The sequence below is a fragment of the Chrysemys picta genome, chromosome 8 (genome assembly GCF_011386835.1).
Source record: "Chrysemys picta bellii isolate R12L10 chromosome 8, ASM1138683v2, whole genome shotgun sequence".
NCBI classification, from domain to species: domain Eukaryota; kingdom Metazoa; phylum Chordata; order Testudines; family Emydidae; genus Chrysemys; species Chrysemys picta.
The window spans coordinates 98,708,724-98,731,508 of record NC_088798.1 but is presented as its reverse complement, the minus strand read 5'-3'; the positions used below and the strand labels follow the sequence as shown (position 1 = coordinate 98,731,508).

The following is a 22,785-nucleotide window of genomic DNA, read 5'->3' as shown; positions in this document are numbered from 1 at the left end:
TCTGTCATCGTTGCAATAAAGAACACCCCACCCCTGGCATCCAGAGGCTTTCTGCAGACAGTGGACTGAAAAGAGGCTCTGAATGGAGAAAAGAAAGTCCTAAAACTGGTGATCAGTGTCACTTGCCGCTAGGCAGTGCTGCTTTGCTCCAGTACTTTCTGTCTGCAGGATGACTTCTTTGGCACAGGAGCACAAGGGCAACTATAAAAAGCATTAAAAATCCTTGTTCCTCTTGCAGCAGAAAGTGGACTCATTTTATCTTGATGTGTGCTGTGTGGACTGGACCTTTGTTCTGTGGGCGCTCAGTTCCTCACCATACAGACTAAGATCAACACATTTTGCTTTGTTTACAGCTGTTACCTGGGGTTATTTATTTAATTCTTTCTTAGTCTGCATGGTTGCTTGAAGGGGTCACAGCTCTTTCACTGCCTAGGGTGCCTTCAGCACCCCTGGTAGCATCTCCATTGAAAGCCTATGCTGTGCAGCCTACCTGACTTTGATCACTAGTCTGAGTAAAGCAGGACCAGCTCTACAAATGGTTCACAAGATCCTCAGGGGTTGAAGTGAAGCATAGTGTTGTGAGTGCAAGACCTCCCTGAATGCTACAGAACACAGCCTGCAGTCCTTACAATTGAAAAGGGGGAGCGAATCAGTGTTCTGCACCATTTCTCATCAGTGTATTGCACAAATCACAGGCTTGTGTTTTCCTGCACTAAGTCTTTCCCCAAACTTGTCCCTTCAGGCTTGTCAACTTACGTTGGGATAGAAGATTAGTTCTAATTTTAAACCAAATAAGTACGATTGTATCTATTTCCTCAAAGATGATAAGGCACATTGCAGGCTGGATTTGTAATATTACCGCTTTGCTTATTTAGTCCTTCTTCGAAGACAGATAAGCTTCCACTTTCAAAGGCAGCAAGTGTGCCAAAACTCTATCATGATGATGCCTCTGTTTTTCCATGAAGAACTGGAAATGCATAAATTACTAACTATCAAAGCAGAACGCTTTAGAAATGATAGAATGCCACAGAAATTCTAAAGGAAAGCAGATCAGTTGTCTGGAAATCTACCAGCAGCTAATATGCTCAAATTGTAATCTAAATGTCTTTTTGTTTTGAATTGTCTGGGATTAGGGTTGGGAAAAGACTCAATTATTCTACTCAAACTCTTCTGAATTATTTATGAAAACTAAATAAAGGATAAATTGGGCACTGATGAACTGAGGACCTGGTGGTGGAGGGAAAGTTGTGTACTAGAAAACAAGCAATTTTCTCTCAATAGGACTGTTTACTATTTCCTCCCTTCTGCAGAAATTGACAAATAGTCTTTAAAGGCCTGCTGCTTAGCAACACCGGTTCCGCTGATCTGCTTGGAAGATGTTAATTGCTTCTTCAAACAATGTGAACAACAGTTTAAAGAGCTACAACTCTAATTTAATAACCAACGTGAGCCACGAGACCAACTATGGCGACTGTGACAGCGGCGTAGTGACTTCAGTAATGGACCGGCCATGGTAGCTCTCTCCCTCTCACTGAACTGTGAAGTAGCACAATCAGGATCTCAATGTATGGAGAACTCTGCCCACCTGAAAGGGAACAAGACCCATGCCACAATTTCAAAGATATTCAGGTGTCTAAAGTTGCAGATAGATGCCTAGTGGGATTTTCAAAAGCACCCCAGCAGGTTAGACGTCTGTCATTAATTTCAATGGGACTTACCACACTTAACCTGCGGAAGTGCTTTTGAAAATCCCACTAGGTGCCTATCTGCACATTTAGGCACATAAAGGTGTTTAAAAATTTGACCCCAGGGGCCCATATTTAGGGCTAGCCTCAAACACAAGCAAACCACGAATCTACTTGAGGCCAAACACTTTTGGTGGCCCCAGGTCCCCTGCAAGCTCGGCAACTCCTAGGCTGACCCCCCCTCCATCTCCAGCAGTGCATCTGGAGAAGCAGGAAACACCTCCTTGTCAGTTCTTCTAACTCCCTATAACAAAAGGAGCAGAGGAGGAGGTAACTCGTGACCTGATTTCCCCTAGTCCTGACTTTTGTTCTTTGATACCTACATTCAATGTCTGCTGGGCACACCTGGACCACAGCAGGTGCTGAAAGGCATGTGCCCCTCCGCCTAGCTGCTCCCTTGTAACCAGCTCTAAATGCTATACCTCTCCCAGAAAAGAGCCCCAGGTGTCTCCCTTCTCTAGCATAAAGCTTATATACCTGGACCAACGTTCTTGCTCCAAAAGAAGCTGTGCCAAGAGATGCTCCACCGCCTCTGGGAGCTCGGGCTGGGAAGCTTCAGCAGTGCTACAGCGGGCAGGCATCTTTCTTTTTCCCACTGGCTTTTTCCCCCCCTGCATTATTGGCCCTGCCTAGACACTTGCTTTAACATGATAAATACCATCGTTAAATATCAGCCCAATGAAAATGTATGGCATTGCCATGGCTCTGTGATCCTGAGAGGCACAGACAGAATCAAATCATCGTGTGCTTTCAATATGCCATTTGCAATGCTCTTATTTGCCGCCTATTCAGGAAAGTGGTAGAGAACGTTTTAAACATATCTGAAGAATAAACATAGAATCAAAAGGAAGTCAGGGGGACGCACATTAGTGACAGGCATTACAACACCACATCGGCAAAACTGGCACATTTTGTTATGGCTCCTGATACCCAATAAATCAATCACACTTCCATGCTAAAGGAAAATGACTAATCAGATGGAAAAGAAAAGAAAACAACAAGAAAATGGCAACAAATGGACCAAGCAAAGCAGGTGAAATTCACCTTTGTGCTGAGTGCTAGCACATAGCTGGTTCTATGCCTCAATTAATTCCCCACTTCAGACATGGGGCTTAGCCGGTGCATAGTTCTGGTGTTCACCTTCTGCACTGGAGTGAATTGCATCCTGCCTGTCCAGTCTATTCCTACATTCAGGCTCCACTCCAGCTGCAACGAACATCTCACAGATCTTAAAGGCCCAGGAGCCAGATAACATCATGACTGTTTTCTTAAAACTACATGAACCAAACTCTTCTTGGCAACTGCCACAGAAAGGCTCGGGACTGAATGGGCCCTGGGGACTGACTCTCCTCTCATCCCTGAGAGGTGGTCCCTGCAGGTCAGGATTGGGGCAGCACAGGGAAACTGTCACTGCCTTTGCCCACACTCATAGACAGACTTTAACGCCAGAAGGGACCATCGTGATCATCTAATCGGCCCTCCAGCACATCACAGGCCACAGAACCTCACCCACCCACTCCTGTTATAGACTCTTAAAACTCTGGCTGAGTTACTGAAGTCCTCAAATTTTGATTTAAAGATTTCAAGTTACAGAAGACCCACCATTTAATTCAAACCAGCAAGTGACCCATGCCGCAAGCTGCAGATTAAGGTGAAAACTCCCCAGGGTCTTTGCCAGTCTGACCCATCACCTTCCCTCTTCCAAGGATTTCAGTCTCCAGAGCTACCAGCCCAGCAACTATTGACCAGCACTAAATTCACTTTGAAAAAAGATGCAAAACAGAAAAACATTAGTCATCAGGTCACACTGTTTTTCACTCCTCTCCCCACCACCCATGGGGTGCGACTCAATCCCCAAAGCATCTTGATCTCTCTTCAGGCTCTGCACGCTGATTTTAAAAACACAGTGGGGTAAAATTCACCTCTTTACAGAGGGCCAGCACAAGTCCTGGAAGTCTTCAAAACAGAGCTTATGTGGTGCATATATAAAGCAATGATTGGTGTATTACAGGGTTCCCGCTCTGCGCCCACTCCTAAAGGCTATGAGTCTGTTACAGCCCCAGCTTGGAAGCCTTGAATATTTAGCTCAGTTGTAGCAGCAGGTGCTTTTAGCCCTGGAGATCCCTGCTTCTCTCCCTGGTGTGCTGGCATCACACATGTAGATGAGGTGCTGGCCCTTTGATATATATATATCTCAGTCACTTGGTGTTTCCCACCATATATGGTTTCAGTCAATCGCTGTTGTCTTGCTACATCGAGAAACATTCTATTGGCCTCTCTGCCACATTTCCAGTGCAGTGTAGGCCTTGAGATCTATAATGTATGCTCTGGGTCCAGTAGTTCTTCTTTAGCTGATTAAAGGTTATTCCCCCACGTTTCAGAACAATAATGCTAAAAAGCTGATCATGTATTGCTCTTCTAGTGTTAAACATGTTGAACAGTCAAAAATGAAGCATTCACATTTTAACTCAACTTACTCAAGTATCTTAGAAGTATTCCAGCAGAGCACGAAGAGCAAAAAGGAAAAGGAAGCACAAATGTGGTTCACGTTTCAAAACAACTTCTCTGAGGTGCCTGTCTCTGTCCACACCTCAGGTGCAGGAGGACAGAGCAGCATCAAGTGATCCATCCTCAGTCAGATAAATATCTAGTGGGACAGCCTTTGGTGTACTCCTGCACCACCATTAAAGAGGGAGAAAGAATTAATAAATCCCCCAACGTCTCTCCAGTCACGTTGCCCCCTCTTTACTTCTGAGCTGGAGGGAATAAAAGTTAGGAATCTATGTCTGTGAGACTTCAAAGCACCGGAGAACGCACTGCTCAGAAAAGAAAAGCACACACACAAAAACACCCCCAACACCAATTTCAAACAGTTTGCTAACCCTGGCGCCTTTGGAGGTTTGCAGAGCAAGAGATGAAGAGTGTCTCGTAGTAGGGCGCGAGGGAAAGGAAAAATAAAAGGGCATTTAAAATGTTGCCATGGGAAATATAAAAAGGGAGTTAAATCTGTCAGCAGTCTGAAAAATATACTTCTTTTAACTCCTTCCTTGCTGACGTGGAACATGGTTCCTCTGAACGGTTGGTGCTGAGTATTGTCAACTCAATGGTGATGCATTGCCAAGAGTGAGGTAGTCTTGGAGAGGCATTTTGCCGGGTGCAGGAAAACATTTGTGAACAGCATGATTGTTTAATGTCACCTGCTGGTTTCGCACGTTCCTTTTCTCATGTCATGTCTTCCTATGACTGAGAGATTTCTTATTGTGTTGATTTCAGAGCTGGATCCCATTTCCCAACCTTCATACACTTACTGGAGCACCTGACTCGGACCCCAAGCTCTGCTTGAAAGAGTAAAGCCCCCTCGTTTTCCTGCTTCTCGACTCTTTGTTTCAACATGAGTGCTAATTTTCTTCAAGCCTGTTTGCCTGGATTTGAATCACAAAAGATAAAGAGTCAGATGGGATTGTCTAGTAAAAGATACCTCTTGGTCTCCTCACAGCAGTTAATAGTCTCTCCTTATTCCTTACACCTGTGAATTAAAGCTATGGATACTAGCAAGCTCAAGGCTTGGAGCCTTTCAGCTCTAAGTTCAAACTTAGTCCCAGGCCTCTAATGACCACTTTAAAGAGATGTCCCATTGGCTCCACCTTAGGGCAGGTTAAATGCTGAAAAAGACAACAACAATCCTCAAATTTGGCATGCACGGGAAGTTTTTTTGGCTTGAATGAGCATCTAAAAAATGAACCACCCTACAATGACGAGCAAAGAGAGAGCTCTGCAGACACATGCTCACAGACTCTCCCCACTCTTGTCCCTGTCCAGCCATTTCAAAAGGGCAAACAGCAAGCTCAATTGCATTCCGGAGCTGTTACTGCACCTGCTCAACGGGCATTTCCTTGAAAACATTCTCTCAGCTGTTAGATGGGTGAATCCCCAGTGGAAATGCACTGACATCACAGATGGATTTGGCCCATCAGGTCTATTTACTGACTAGTCCTAACAACTTCTATCCAGAGCAGAACACTGACTTTGTCAAACCAGACCCAACTATTGACCCATCGAGTCGGGGATCCTGCCTCCTGCAGTTGCCCTGCCAGGAACTTACGGAAAGTGTTTGATCATAACTGCAATACCACTTAACTCTACATGGGAAATTACTTCATCATGGCATCACAGACTGAAATGACTTATCATGAGATGCACAATCAGATTAGCTTTCTCGTGTTCTCTTCTTCCAGATATTTCGACAATATCGGACACTATCAACCACAGACTTCTCATATGAAGGGACACTCTCACAGGTTCAGTTCTTACCATGGGAGGGACTCATGAGTAGCAGCAGCACACATGCCCCGTTCAGTTTGTGCTGTGTTTCCTGGCTCCGCTGCAAATCCTCTTCTCTCTAGTGTCTACAAGTTGTCTTTGCGATCCACTTTTTATTAGCATGGCCAGGGTTTTCAGCCAGATCTATCATACTCAGCTATGCCCTCAACCTGTCACAGCCCAAACTGATTGCATTCATGATGGCCAGTCTTGGGGTCTATGAATGTGGAAAGCACCTAGCACGCCACTAGTGTCACCATAAACAAATAATAAATAACAAGTGTTATTATTTGAGGAACTCACTTGTTAGAGTAGCTGGCCCTCTGAAGGCATCAGGAAGGCTCAGCATACCTCTGACAGGCTTCACAAGGGGCAATGAGGCAACTCAAGTTCGCTGGGACTAATTAACTTACTGAATAACTGGGAGACAATTAGGTAGGCAGGGAAGCATCCAGACATGATAAAAGGAAGCTATTTGCAGTGGGGTGGGGCTACAGAACAGAGGTGCCTGAGGAGAGGAACAGCCCCCAGAACACAGAAAGCAAAGGCTTCTAAGGGGAGGGGACTCACCAGGAAAGGAAATCAAGGAAGTATGCTCCTAGGTGGCAGAGGCTACAAAACGAAGGAGCTATGAGTGCCAAGTCTCAGCAGAACCTGGCCCCCACGGAAGGACTTCACCAGGTAGCAGCAGAAGCCCCAGATCAGAGGAATTATATGTTGTTTCGAGGAAGGGTGGTCGTGGTTTGACCTTTGTGGGGACCTTGACCCAAGAGGAGAGACCCTTCCCCATCTGATGACGAGAGGCCGACTCCAGAAAAGGGTTGCAGGCCAAGAGGGCCTAGCTGGTTAGGACCTGAACATAGGTAGGGCTGATGGACTAAGGTTAACTCAACCCCCTCCAGCTAGAGATGCTGGGTTGAGGCCTATTCGTATTATGTTCCACCTTTGGGTTAAATAAACCCAAGACCCCCTAAAAGGGCACTGTTCAATATACATGATCCTCACTGTCCTTACTGAAGCCCACCGGGGGAAACTAAGGCAGAAACATAATTGTGATGCCGTACTGGGCCGCCAAGGGGCACTCCAGGATTGATGGCCCCCACCACCTGCCTCCAGGTACAACTGAGGTCTTACTGATTTAGCCCTCAAGCACATACCAGTAACACTCCCTCTTCAGCAAATTAACACCACCCCTTACAAGGAAATATTTTTTCACTTCACTCCAACGTAGACTGGTCGAGGCGATCTCAGGTTCCATTCCTGACTCTGCCACAGGCTTCCAGTGCATTTTAGGATGAGTCACTTAATCTCTCAGTGCCTCGGTTTCCTCCTCTGTCATAAGGAGATAACAATGCTTCCTTATGTCATAGCCTACGTTCACTGTGCCAGATGTTAAGCTGGTATAGATCAGCAAAGCACTGTGAATGTTAATGGAACACGTGCCAAGTATCTGGACCAATAGGGGTAAAGCACTTGGACAGCCTGTGATGGGGGCAAACAATTATTACTGTAAGCACAGATTCACTACAAGTGGAACTGCAGTGTGTGCACTGTGATGCATTGTAATGATCTGGGCCTTTTGTTCCATTTCACTACAAATGGAGTTTCTTTACATCTGAGTTCACTGGAAGCAAGTTCCACTGAGATCTTACAACACCCATTTCAAACACAGAGTGATTCAGTGTCACACTGGCCTCTGATTATCCTTTGACAAGCCACTGTCTCACTGCCTCTGGGACTTCCTTTTATCACCTTTGAAACACGGAGAAACAAGAAAGACCTGGGGATGATGGTCAATGGTTTTGTCACATCTACACTTGACTGGTCCAATTCAATACTTGTAGGATTCCCAGAACGTGCTGCCTTTCATAGGGTTCAGTTAGTACAAAACACTTCTGCTCCATTTCTTACCACTTCACATTTTTCTCTGCCTAACAGCCCCATTTTCAAGTCTCTTCACTAGCTTTCTGCAAAATTTCTGTATCGATTTCAAGGATCTTTTCTCACTTACAAAACTCTTTAATAGAGTGGCCTAACCAGTCTCGCTGACATTCAGCTCCTGCTTTAAATTCTTAGTCAAGGGCCATGCTTTTAAAACAACTGCATGGTAGGGCTGAAGCTGCCAATTATCTGCTTAGTCCCAAATATCAATTTAAAATATTGGATCCAGATCCTTTTATTAACTAGTCTCCACTTGTGTGAAATCAGTTTCTGGCTGAAATCCAAGGGGCTGAATCTGTTTTGGTCTTTAAATCTAAACTAAAGAAACACACGTCTGGCACGGGTTTTAATTAGCTTTTAAAACGGCAGTGATTCCAGGGACTATTGTGTAAGAACTCTGCACTGTGTGAATGCACACTGCCTTATGCTGTGCTGTGTGAGACCAGAGCGTGTCTAATCAAACACATCCTAGAAGGATGCATGATATCAGTAAGTCTTTTCCATCTCTAATGTCTACCATCCTACAATGTTTATTATTTAATAGCCCCAAAGGTATGTGATATCTGTTTCCCCCCACTGTTACTGGTAATCAGCAAGTGCAAATAGAGCACTTCTTTCCCCAGCTCTAGTCTCTTAGAAAGAGACTGGTACCCGATTAGGATCGTAGCAGCAGAAAGTCCATGGGGAAGTAAAACGCACAGTTATATGGAGATGCAGCACTATGGGCTACATTCTGAGAGCCTTTCTCTGTAAAAACTATGCATTGCGTGACCTCAGGAAGTTCTCAGGATCTCACAGGACTGGGCCCTCTAGTACAGAAAGAGATCCTGGAATTCCAGTCACCTGAACCACCAATACCAGTATATGGATTCCCAGCAATTGGGAATCACTTTCAACAAACTCTGCAAACTCTTGGCTTTCAATGTGCCTCTCCAAGTAATAATCTGTGTCGAATGCCTCTGGGAGTGATCCTGCACCTGCTGTAGTCAATGGCAAGATTTCTTTGGGTTCAGGGTTGGGCTCACATTGAAATACATTTAGCGTTTCCTTTCTTTGCCAGCTCTCATTCTAATGCAGAGATCCAGCCTTGTGACAAATGTCCTGTCCATAAATCAGCCAGGGTGAGAGCGGAACACACAAGAAACGTGCAATTCACTCAATAAAACACGAAGTGACTCCCACCAGGCCAAATCCTGAAGTCCTGCTCAGCAGGAGTTTTGCTTGAGTGGGGATTGTATTCTAAATCCTCCCGTTGGTTACATCACGTGACCCCACTGCCTTCAGTTCCCATAGCCAAGGGCAGAATGATGATCCCTAGGAGAAATCTTTAGGATACTGTAAGTCACTGCTCCAGAACTCACAGTAAAAAGCAATAGCGCCCAACATTCACACCTGGTTTATAAAGAGAAACTTTTTTTGTCATAAAAAGTTTTAGCAAAAATAAATCAAAGCCACTCCAACGTCCTTTGTGCTGCAAAGCTCTGCCAGGAAACACAAGGGAAATTATAACCATCATTCAAAATCAAGTGCATGCAACAAAGCATAATACAGCAGCTAGTGAGACAGGGTATAGTACAGGTGGAAATGTAAGGGCTATTATCTACTTTTGAAATCTCACATTTGAATCTCTTCCCCTTTGTAGACCTAATAATTTGGAACTTTTCACTGATGTCTTTCTATCCACCACAGTAACAAAGATTTACTGTGCAGTTTCTCTACAGTTCACATATTCCATTTGGCTGTATGTACCTCACTATGAATGATGGCCATAATTTCTTCTGTGGTTGTGGAGCAATGGTTCACAGCATGAAGGACAGGGGGATGCTTTTTGGTTTTCGAAACTTATCTATCAGGTTTTCTTTTGGGTGTTAGGTACAACATTCTGTTCTGTCTGCCATCTTGACTGATGTTACATAGGACACAGCAACAGCCAATGTACCGAGAGCAATGGCTTCCCAAATGCAAAGTTTACTGACAATCTTCTTCTAATTTAGTGACAAATCCATCATCCTCTGGAAGTCTGATTCATCTCACTTAAGGGCAGGCATGTATGCATGTGTGTATAAGTGCTACCCAATCCATCCATGGGCAGATACAAGAGGTCATTTAACAGTGTGTTGTAGGTTAGAACTGAGGCACACTGGCAGAGCTATGATGGGGTGCCCAGCCCTGGAAAAGCAGCATGTTGCAGGTGAGGGATGAAGTCCATCAGCAGAGATAAATGGGGAGTTCAGGATGAAAAAACACGATTGCAGCATGTCACGATGGCATGTGAGGACCAAGGAATAGACTAGTGAGGGCATCACAGGAAAGACTGATGGAGTTGCTTCGGGGAGGTTTTCATACACAGTAAAACCAAACATGACCCGTTAAGTCATCCAGTCTGACCTATTGTGTTTTGCAGGATTTTATACTGGACTCTAGCCAGTGCTATTGTCTCCTCACTTTCACAAGCACATAATTCACAAATGCTTTTGGAAAAAGAGAAAACAACGTTGTGATTTCACACGTTCCATTGTACACGTTCTCCTTGCATCAGCATCCAGCCAGCACCCAGCTAGTTAATGCCCTTACTTGTCCATTTCAGCTTCACTTCTACCTTCACTGCTCTAGCCAGCGTCCTTCTTATCCAATTGTATTATGTCACATTTTTCTAGTTCACTCCGAATTGAGATGAGGCAGCGCTTGTTGTGTATCTGTAAGCATTAATATTATCTGTCTGTTGGTAAAAAAAGAGACTTAATCTGTTCGTCTGGAAGCCAGTCTGGTATCCCTTAATCTATCCTCATTTCTTTTCAAACTGTTGGATGCCAGTGGTTCAGTGAACAACAGAAATTAAAGTGGGAACAGGAGGCATCTTTGTTTCGCCCTTCTCAGCAAATCAAAAGACAATGGCATTAATTTGTTGTAACCACACTGGTTTGGGAAAATTGACAAAGACGTTGGATTCAATTTACAAACTTCTCAGTGAGGCCTCTGCGGTTCTTAACGAGGCTCAGCAAATATGACCATTCTTGCTTGGCTGGGTAGATTTTGTAGAAGCCTCTCTTACAGTATGGCATTCCCAGTAACTAAACCCACCTCACAACGGCCCACAGACCCATCAGCTGAAGGTAACACGGGCTAAGGCTTCATGCACAGATAGCAAATGCAGCTGCTTGAAGACAAGAGGTCCAGGCCCATTTCAGCTCCCACTCCAGAGTGAGAGAGAATTTTCTACTACATTCAATAGGCATCCCTTGCACACCCAGTTCCTGCAGCAGCAAGAGCAGAGGGATAAATCTCCACATTCTCTAGTGGGCCCCGGCTTTTGGGGGCCCTCTACTGGCTTGGGGACCCACAAATCATACTCAGGACTGGACAGGACAACTTGGCTTTAACTCAAGCTGGTGTTGGGTTCAAGGAAGTCCGAGCTCTAATCAAGGTAATAAAAATCTTAATAGAGCAAGGCAAGAGGATGTTAATGACACTGTGAATGCAAGGTTCTGCAGACAGATGAACCCATGTGTCTCTGCTGTCTAAGTGCAAGGGCTGGATATGGGTAGGGTGCTCACCCACAGCATGAAATCCAGCTTACACAGCAGCTCACACATAGCAGCAAGCAGTGGGAGGGACCGGAGCAGGCCAAGGGAGGGGCTGCCCCATGGATCTGCTCAATCTTACCCTTCCCAGAGTGCAGGGCTACTTCAGTTCACTGGGAGTGGCTCTGCAGAGGAGGGTGGCTCTTACCTTTGCCCTTGTGTAAATGGCTATACAAGGTGCAGGGGGATGGAGAATCAGGCCCAGGGTCTGTATCACGTCAAAGAAGAGCCCTGTCAGGACTCTGCAACGTGCACTGATCAATACGAGTGTGCTCCCTGGCTCCCTGCACCACGGATGTTTACAAACAGCTCAGTACTTTTCCATGTTAAGAAGCTTGTTTTTCCAGTTGCCTTGCGTTGGGTTTATGATGTGTATGGCTAATCCCTTGTCACAGAGTCTTTCATAATAAACATCACCCTGACCTAGCTAATAACTATGCAACACTAATGCCTTTGTTGTCATAGGGAATGCAGATGGCACCTCAGCCCCCAACCTAGTCACAGCGAAGCAGGAACACAGCTTCCAGAGGGATGTTGAAAGAGGTTTGAGATTAGCCAGGTACATGAAATCACTGGTTTCCAGGATCTCTTCACAGTAGTTTGCCCGACAGCAGGGGTTCCCCCCAAAGCCATAAAGGTTAACAGCAAGAGATGGGCTCACTATCCACGGCCAGATTGCAAACACCATAGTTCAGGGCTGTCAGTGACTGAGGTTTTGGTTCAGTTCATTATAAAGGTAAGAGCCATTTACTAAATCTGGATCTGGGATTGGATTGGGAAATGGCTACACCTGCCTCCCCACAATGGACTGGACTGCTCAGGGGTGGGGGTCTGCAGGTTTAGTAACAGCCTCATCACACTTTTTCTATCTCCCTTTTGTGCTTCCCTTTCCCTGAAAACCTCTCCTACATTTAACGCAGTCTTAGAGAATACAGCACCTCTGTGCACTGTGTGAGATGGTTTTGGGTTGTTGATTTTTTTACATTTCCAAACCCCTCACATACACAGGGCACATACTGTACTAGATCATACGATGGCTGGTCCCAGCCTGTGCCTAAAATCCTGGAAACAAGCACTCAGCACACAGACCTCCACAAACACTACCCTGCACTGTGATCATGATAGATCTATCTGCCAAGCTATTCAGATTAATGCTGGGTCAGAATCCATATAGAATCAGTGCCCCAGGTGGGTGTAGACTGGGCTACCGGAGATGTTGGATGAGAAATGTATAGCTGAGATCTTGACAGCCCTGTCAAGGCTGTTAAAGTTCCCATGACACTTTTTGTAAAAGATGGGTTGTTAGCTAAAGTGTCAAGTGGCCAACTTCCAACTTGGGTAATTACACTCTGCCTCCCAAAATCCCCCCTGCAGTTTCAGTTTAGATATGACATCTTCCTTCACTTTCTGTCTGAATAGTTGGGTAGTGCTGCAAAGCACTGTTAAACATTTGCTCCAGTCCAGAGCTGACTACATTTCCCTGGTTTGAGAATGGACCACGGTGTATGGCAGTTCACAAAGCAGCATGGGATCTTCTGGGATGAAAGGTGCCACAATACATCTGTATTAACCAATGAGCCTGAGCTGCAGAGTTGGATATGGGTCCAGATCTGAATTTTCCCAAAGTGCAGTGGTGCTCAGAGCTGGGTTTGATTCCAGCTGCTCTGAACTTCCTCAGGGGTGCTTGAACCTGGGGTTTTGGTTCAGGCCCACCTCCAGTTAATTCATTTGTAACTGGTTTATTTTCCTTACTGCTCAGCATGAATAACCATATTCTTTCTAGCTGGCCACTAAATGTAGCCTTTTCAACTTATATTAAAGAGCAGCAACAATAAATGTGTCTTTCCTACTAGTGCAAAGGGAGAATTCCTGACACGTGCCACTTCAGAAGGGAACTGTATTTGGCAGGGCAGTGGAATATGGTACTTGTGGCATGAAAACGATACAGCTTTCCAGCCGTGCAGTGTCATGCTAAAAGGCCAAGTGTTTCCCCTTTGGTTTGTGCTGAGTGATTTCAATCATTGCTATGGTTGCGGGTTCCAATGTTGACTGAGGATCTTATACCTTCTAGAAGCTGGAAATTCACAAATATCTAATCTGATGCCTTTTAAAATGTGTCACACATAGGCAGAAGCAGCTACTCTACAGGATGCGGCCACTGTGCCCACAGAGGAGGCAACGCTGCAAGTTTCCTCTTTTTTGTTTTTGGTTTGTTTGGGGTTTTTTTGTCCCCAGTCACCTATCTTTCAAGGGCCATATACAGAACAGAAAACCTATTTTACCAGCCTGCTCTGCCAGCCAAGAAAGCCTAAGTGAGATGAGACAGGTCTTGCAATGGGTTTAAAAGATCAACAAACTCAGGCACTGTCAGGAATATGAATCACAGAGAGACGAACCCTCCTCTCAGACTGCCCTGCCAGCAGCCCCCAGATGTTTAAATTTAGGATTCTCTGAAGGGTCCCTGCACTGACCTCAACAGCCATAGCAATTCTTGGGGAGACAGCCTGTCTCTCAGATAGCCAGGGCCTAAAGCACTCAGGCTATAGAGACTTATGTCAACTGATTTGTTTAGATCTGTCCCAGTGAGGAGGGGGCAGTGCATCTGGCCTGGGGAGTGAATGAAGAACCTTGAGAACCACCCCCAAATATCTATCAATCTGATGCAAATTGAGAATGTTACGGAGGGTCAAGCACATACTGGGGGTCAAATTTAGAGATGCTGTGCAAGGCTGGGGGCTGTAAGACACATGGTGCTTAAGCAGGTCTAAAGGAATCTAGAGAGAGTCTAAGTTGGAGGAGCATATACAAGGGGGAAATTGCAAGACGGTGTCAGTCACACGAACGTAGACTCCCTCTAGACTCTGAATCAACTCTGGATCTGGACCTTTGTCCAAAGGAAAGGGAGACTGGTACCGCTTTTAAGTTCTGTTCATACTACAGAGGAAACCAAGATAGCAATGACTAGCTTTAAACACTGCTGTTGCTACAACACAGCTGTTGCTAGTATAGTTTCCATGCCCATGGGAATTATGTCTGAGGCCCATGCTAGGCAAAACATGACACAGCTTCACTCCATGCTACAGGATGGTATTATAACACAATCACAGCATGGTTCTCAGAAAAAAAAAACCTAGCTCCTCTCCAACCAACTCAGAGAAACTGTGCTGAAAGCCTGCCAGAAGCATGTGTTACAGCTAGCACCATTTCAGCCACAACGTGGACAGTGCCTTTTATCCCCTGCTAGTAGAGCAAGGGACTGGCACTGCAAAAGGCCATATGCCAACTGCCTCAGCCTAATGCACGGGTGCCCCGCAGCGGAACTCAAAGGAAAATAATGAAACTTTATTTCCCCCTCTGGGTTAAATACTATATTGGCTCCTATTTAACAGTCCCCAGTACACCCTAATTATCCAGAAGAGAGGAGTCGCCATGTTAAACCGAGGATACCTCCCCCTGGCCTCAGAGACTTCTAATATATATGACCCATGTGACCAATTAATTCAAACTTTACTCCATCAAATTCTACGGTCTACAGGGGCAGCTAATTATATGACAGGAATATAAATACTTGATGGATATGCCTCCCTCTGCAAGATATGCCTCTTTTTGCAAGGGATCAGGCTAATTGGCCAGGCAGCTCATCACTGGGAATCCTCAGCCATCAGGCAAATTCAAATACTGTAATAAAACCCAATCCCACTCACAGTGAAATCAGGGGGGAGACTCTCCCAGCAGAGCAGGCTCATGACGCACTGGAGATGCTTGCAGGCCATTATCAGGATAGCTTTCTGGCTGATACACTCAAGGCCAGCTCTACTTTTATGGGTCCCTGAGGGAAGTAATATACAGGGTCCTATCCAGCTTCTTCTCCATCCTACTACCTCCCGACTACCCACGACCCACCCCATAATTCCATGCCATTATGAAAGATTCTCAAAAGACATGCGCAGGGAGAGATCCACGAAGAGTGACAGCTCTAGAGGGCCAATGGGGAGGTGGAAGAGCACAATGCGCCTCTGTTGCTGAGTGCACACTGACAGAGGTATGGAGCTTCTTAGAGGGACAGATGGCTCTAGCACCTCTGCCTACTGTCAGCCTTGGCTATGCTGGTTTCCATTACACCTGGACAAGCACTAAAATTACCAAAGCACGGGCTGATTAGAAACAAGAAAAGCAACCAACCTCAGAGGGCTTCTTCTCCTTCTGTCTTGACCAGCTGGATTTTGTATTTGGAATTTTGGAGCATCTTGACACTGATGTCGTATGACCTTAAATGAGACACAAGATAAGAGTTATCTGCAGAAGAAACTGACCACAGCTTTTTTGTCATCTGTGTCACAAGACCCACCATCACAACAGTTCCCCCCCGCCCCCTCCTTGCTGGACCCTCAGCTGGGAGGCCAAAGAGTGAATGGGCCATGGTGAATGAACTCCCTTCTCATCCTCTCCAGTGATCCCCTGGTAGAGGGAGGAGGCATGGGAGTGGGGAGGCATGAGGGAAGCTAGCACTGCTGCTGTCTCCAGGCTCTGGGACTGTCAATCTCCTGCTGATGAGAACTCAAAGTCCACTTTAAACCACAAAAGACCAAAAATAATAAACCGAAAAAAACTAGTAGAGCAAGATTATGAAGCTAGAAATGACCTGCGGTTAACTTCACGTCAGTCCAGTCTCAGTTCCATTATTTGGCATTTCTGAAGCCAATAGCTGACACTGAGAAGAGCATCAGGTTTGTGTGGAGTAGGAGTGAATTTGGACTGACACTGAAACAAAATATAATCCTTATCTAGCACTTTTCATTTGTAGATCCCAAAGTGCTTTACTAAGGTGGGTAAGCATTATTATCCCCCCTTTGAGACAGGGAAACAGAGGCACACAGCAGTTCAGACCAGTATTTGGAAACTCGGGAGCCTAAAGTTAGACGCTCAAACACCTATTTATGCATCTAAATAAGAGGGGCTTGATTTCCAGCAGGGCTGAACACTGTAGCTCCCTTGGCTCAGCACCTCCGAAATCGACAACTTTTTAGGGGACAAAATAAGAATTTAGGGCTAAAATTTACAAACACGGGTGCCTAAAGTTCCACCTAAATCCATACTTCGACTTCAGCTGCCAAGGCTGAAAGTATTGACAAAACTGATGCCCAGATAACCCTGTCATGAAAGAGCCAAGATTAGAACCCATGTCTTTTAATGCTTAAGCCTAGAGGTACTCCACCAGCCCACAGCTGCACCGAGTAAAAAGCTACACTACACATTGTATTGAGGAAATAAACACAACATTCCCATCACATTCCAGTGCTAAAACTGTCTTTCCATTATTATTAAAGGACTCTCTTTATTTTGAGGCTTGTGCAGCACCAAGCATAAGAAAAGTAATAATAAATCTTGTCCATGCTGGGTAATAAATAATACCACAAATATTTAAACATTATAATAAATAAATAATAATAATAATAATAATGACAACTCAATCTTAGCTACAGCAGCACCCCTCCACGTACCACTATAAATACATCTTTTATAGCTGGGTCCAGAGTAACCGTCAGTTACGTTTACTGAGAATTAAATGCCGTTGACAGGTTAAGCCAATGGCTGAATGGGCACATGCAGGGACAACTTCTACGTTGTATATCACCAAAGCCAAACCATGCAAGAAGCTGGCAGAAACATGGCCTAACACAAAGCTTTCAAAAAAGCTTAAAGAGCTAAGGCTGGTGTCAATCAGTCAGTTCAATCCCTCGGTGTAAGTCAGTGAAGTCAATGGAGCGACACTGATTTACACCAGCAGACGATTTAGCCCTTAGTTCAAAGGTCACAATCATTTGTATCCTGTAGGGTCTAGAGTTCCATCAAAGTGTGCAAGAACAATGGGAAAGCAAGACCCTGCTGTGCTAAATAATTCAAGGAATATCTGTCCTAAATCTCCACGGAATAATATGTCACTTGTTAAGAATGTAATAAAATACAAGCTGTATCAATAGTAAATTTTTGTCCTTGGCACTTGCAAATGATCACTATCCTGTCTCAGGGAAGCCTTCACCTACATACCTCCCTGTGGCAGCTGCTATCAGCGGGTGTCCCTGCTGTCTCTTCCCAGGGCATCCTTGGTGGGGAACCCTGGCTTTGAAGTCAACTCCCCCACATGACTGACTAAATCTCAGATTGTTGATTTTTAGGACACAAGAAAAGAGATGTTAGCAGTCATTACTCACACCAGTAGACCCTACTCAATGAGTAGGGGTTACAAGATCAGGCCCATAGTTTGCACTAAGAGATCAAATCAATAATTCCCACTTTACCTGCCTCAAAGCAAACTATAATGTGGTATTAAAACCATGTGAACCAAGATAATACACCAGGCTACCATCTCTTTCTGGCAAAGGCATAAAAAAGGTCATAGTTTTGTTTACAATTACGCTGCGGGAGAGCATTTGTCAACAGCTGAGATATTACCTGTTGCATAAATACCAAAGTCCAATAGAGATAAGTCCGTGTCGTTTAATACCATGATTAAATATATGCCTTACCCCAAGAAGCCCATGGAAGCTAGTTAACGCTACTGGGTTTAGTAAGCTCATTGTACAGTAACCCCAGTGTCAATACAAAATATTGACTACAAAAAGAGGGACCCTACTGCCACCCTGGTGTATAGCCCTAATTATTCCTTTTAACATTGCAATCTCCCCCACTGGTGCTGCCTTCTGGGATTCCCACCATGGTCAGGGAGGGCCTTACTCTGGCTACAGCTGTGGGAACTGCAACCACCATCTATCTCATCTAACCCGCATTATAAGGACAAAATACTGCTGGACAAAGAACCATCAGGCCATGACTTTAATGTCAGTGGCTGAGAGTCTCCCAGTCTTCAACATTCGAATGGCCTGATCCTGCAAAGTGCCTCGCTCTCAATAAATCCCAGGCCTACTTATATGTTCCTGTGTCTGAAACCAACAGAAAACTGTAGAGACCAGCTGAGGGTTACAATAGAGCAGGGGTCGGCAACGTTTGGCACGCAGCTCGCCAGGGTAAGCACCCTGGCGGGCTGGGCCAGTTTATTTACCTGCTGACGCGGCAGGTTCAGCCGATCGCGGCCCCCACTGGCTGCGGTTCGCTGTCCCGGGCCAATGGGGGCGGCGGGAAGCCGCGGCCAGTACCGCGTCACTTCTCGCCCGCCCACACCGCTTCTCGCCGCCCCCATTAGCTGCGTGCCAAACGTTGCTGATCCCTGCAATAGAGTCTCTGGGACACTATAGTTCTCTAGCAGCGGGCAATGGCACTGAAGCCAGTAGGAGTCAAGGGCATTCTGCAATTCACAAGGCTGTGCCCTAAGGCCCCAATTCAGCAAAGCACTTACCCACATGCTTATACTTAAGCATGCGCTTTAATGAGGTGCTGAATAGGGAATGAAGTGAAACCCATGCTTATAATTAAGTATAATCTTACATGCCTTGCTGAATTGAGGCCTTAATGCCTTTCCCCCAATCTAATCCGCCTCTCATTATGAGAAATCAAGGGGTTTCATCTTCACAGAGGCCACAGGGAGTGCTCAATACATAGTTTCCCAATAGGAACTTTACTTTCCATCAACATGATTCCATCTGAAGCTAAATGCACACTGAGTGTAATAAAGGTGAGAAGACAGTCTGCAGTGTCCTGTCTAATAAAGGCTTTGTTTTATTTGAAGTTCTGCAATCAACGCTGCTTTGTAGCTCTCAGTCTCTCACCCAAACTCTCACCGGAGGAGGACACTTTTATCAGATAAGAGTCGCCCACAGCCAGACATTTAAATTGATATCAACTCGTTGTACATCAGTAATGCATTTTTGAAAATGGATCCCAGTGCACAATTTATTGTACTGAGACTACCCAGTAAATGCAGCTTTCCCAACTCCTTGCAAAGTAATTATTCAAATGCTTTCCCTGCTGGAGGTGAATCGCTTAGTTATCTTGTTCAAAGCCTTGAATTAAAGGTCTTACTGTCAGTGGTGTCTGAGTTATCACTGCTGATTGAGTACTTTCGTCGTTTCTCTTCCATCTGTAACAAAAGAAATTGAATGTTACACTTACTGTTCAGGAAACTCATCACCGTACCAAATCACTGTTATCTCTGAATATCCACGCATCACATTAACCCAGTCACACTAGCAAATACTTACCCTAATGACAGAGAAGTATGGGAGGAGGGGGAAAGAATGTAAAACAGCACTGAGTCCCTACTTCACAAAACTTTAAGGATGGCAAAATTTCTCTCCTGAGTTTCTCCGCTGGTAGGAGGTAAGGATGTGATCGCATTTTTGTCACTCTGCTCTGTACAGCAATTTGCCTAATGCCCATTCAAGTCTGGCACCCAAATGCACTAGGTGAAAAATGCTCACCACTACAGCACAGAGAACCCATGGAAAGATGCCGTAAAGACTGGAATACAGAGCTACTGAATCAAGCAGCAGTCACTTGTCGAATATGGCAATAGATGGCCAGTGAACTACAGGATTGAGCGATAATGTTAAGAAGGGAATAGATGTAAGAAATGGATCTATGCACTTTTAATAGGGTCTCTGGGTGAAATCTGGGCTCCACTGAAGTCAATAGGAGTTTTGCCTTTGACTTCAGAGGAGCCAGGATGTCACCCTCTGACTTATCTTCCCACTTGCCCACTGAGCCAATATCCGTTTAACTTGACTTCACATGTGCCTGTCAAATCCTAGTTGCATTCCATACAAACCTGAAATATACTTCCCATAACACAGACCTCCTACCAACCTTTCCATAACACCGGTGTAACCTTCATCAAGGCCTCCATCTCAACCCCGACCCATCCCGGCAAAGCCTGCGAGAACAAGTGAGTCTTGCATCATGTCTCAAAGGTCACAAAATCCAGTCTCTAGCAAATCAAGGTGGGAAGCCTGCTCGGGAGACCTGAACCCCTCACCAAGAACACCCTGCCACCAGTCCCCTCCCAGGTCTGTTAATCATCCTACATCACCACTGCTGAGGAATCACATGATGTGACAGGTCTGTAGGAGACATGAGCCAAGCCAATAAACGTCACCTGGAAATCAAATGAAAGCAGGGGTAGATCGCAGAGCACAGGTGTAATGTGATCTCTGCCTGAAAAACAATGCCTAAAAAGCCATGGTTCCATCTACTCCTCACCCTCCCACCCCTCTCCACCTACCAGTTTGTGAGGAATGGGGGAGAACTGAGTGCTCAGCCTTGGCTGAGATGCTGCACTCTGCACTAACTGCAATTTCCCCAGAAAAAAGAACAGGAGTACTTGTGGCACCTTAGAGACTAACAAATTTATTAGAGCATAAGCTTTCGTGGGCTACAGCCCACTTCTTCGGAAGTGACATTGAGGAGATATATATACACACATACAGAGAGCATGAACAGGTGGGAGTTGTCTTACCAACTCTGAGAGGCCAATTAAGTAAGAGAAAAAAAACTTTTGAAGTGATAATCAAGATAGCCCAGTACAGACATTTTTTTCTCAGGCACTGGCACCCTAACATCAGGCTCGTCTGGTTATGTGGACTCTCTCATCAGGCCCTACACTACCAGCACTCCCAGCTATCTTCGAGACTCCACTGACTTCCTGAGGAAACTACAATCCATCGGTGATCTTCCAGAAAACACCATCCTGGCCACTATGGATGTAGAAGCCCTCTACACCAATATTCCACACAAAGATGGACTACAAGCTATCAGGAACAGTATCCCCGATAATGTCACAGCTAACCTGGTGGCTGAACTTTGTGACTTTGTCCTCACCCACAACTATTTCACATTTGGGGACAATATATACCTTCAAGTCAGCGGCACTGCTATGGGTACCCACATGGCCCCACAGTATGCCAACATTTTTATGGCTGACTTAGAACAACGCTTCCTTAGCTCTCGTCCCCTAATGCCCCTACTCTATTTGCGCTACATTGATAACATCTTCATCATCTGGACTCATGGAAAAGAAGCCCTTGAGGAATTCCATCTTGATTTCAATAATTTCCATCCCACCATCAACCTCAGCCTAGATCAATCCACACAAGCGGTCCATTTCCTGGACACTACTGTGCTAATAAGCAATGGTCACATAAATACCACCCTATACCGGAAACCTACTGACCACTATACTTACCTACATGCCTCCAGCTTCCATCCAGGACACACCACACGATCCATTGTCTACAGCCAAGCTCTAAGATATATCCGCATTTGCTCCAATCCCTCAGACAGAGACAAGCACCTACAAGATCTCTATCAAGCATTCTTAAAACTACAATACCCACCTGCTGAAGTGAAAAAACAGATTGACAGAGCCAGACGAGTACCCAGAAGTCACCTCCTACAAGACAGGCCCAACAAAGAAAATAACAGAACACCACTAGCTGTCACCTTCAGCCCCCAACTAAAACCTCTCCAGCGCATCATCAAAGATCTACAACCTATCCTGAAAGATGATCCCTCACTCTCACAGATCTTGGGAGACAGACCTGTCCTCGCTTACAGACAACCCCCCAACCTAAAGCAAATACTCACCAGCAACCACATATCACTGAACAAAAACACTGACCCAGGAACCTATCCTTGTAACAAAGCCCGATGCTAACTCTGTCCACATATCTATTCAAGTGACATCATCATAAGACCTAATCACATCAGCCATACCATCAGGGGCTCATTCACCTGCACATCTACCCATGTGATATATGCCATCATGTGCCAGCAATGCCCCTCTGCCATGTACATTGGCCAAACTGGACAGTCTCTACGCAAAAGAATTAATGGACACAAATCTGACATCAGGAATCATAATACTCAAAAACCAGTGGGAGAACACTTTAACCTGTCTGGTCATTCAGTGACAGACCTGCGGTGGCTCTTTTACAACAGAAAAACTTCAAAAACAGACTCCAAGGAGAGACTGCTGAGCTGGAATTGATATGCAAACTAGATATAAACAATTTAGGATTGAATAAGGACTGGGAATGGCTGAGCCATTACAAACATTGAATCTATCTCCCCTTGTAAGTATTCTCACACTTCTTATCAAACTGTCTGTACTGAGCTATCTTGATTATCACTTCAAAAGTTTTTTTTCTCTTACTTAATTGGCCTCTCAGAGTTGGTAAGACAACTCCCACCTGTTCATACTCTCTGTATGTGTGTATATATATCTCCTCAATATATGTTCCATTCTA

The 22,785-nt window shown here is 45.1% G+C and overlaps 1 protein-coding gene across 8 annotated transcripts in view; it reads right to left on the bottom strand.

The window, feature by feature from the left end:
• The window catches only part of JADE2 (jade family PHD finger 2), a 226,500-nt gene that overhangs the window by 108,529 nt on the left and 95,186 nt on the right, over positions 1 to 22,785 (bottom strand). For all 8 annotated transcript variants that reach the window (XR_002888552.3, XR_010589898.1, XM_065555006.1 and 5 more), the window contains 2 exons: positions 19,565 to 19,622; positions 15,770 to 15,855 (listed from right to left, as the gene is read on the bottom strand). Coding sequence is in view for 6 of the 8 variants with exons in the window: in XM_065555006.1 (XP_065411078.1) it covers positions 15,770 to 15,855; positions 19,565 to 19,622 (144 nt within the window). In the remaining 2 variants the exon portion in view is untranslated. The remainder of the gene's footprint in view (positions 1 to 15,769; positions 15,856 to 19,564; positions 19,623 to 22,785) is intronic.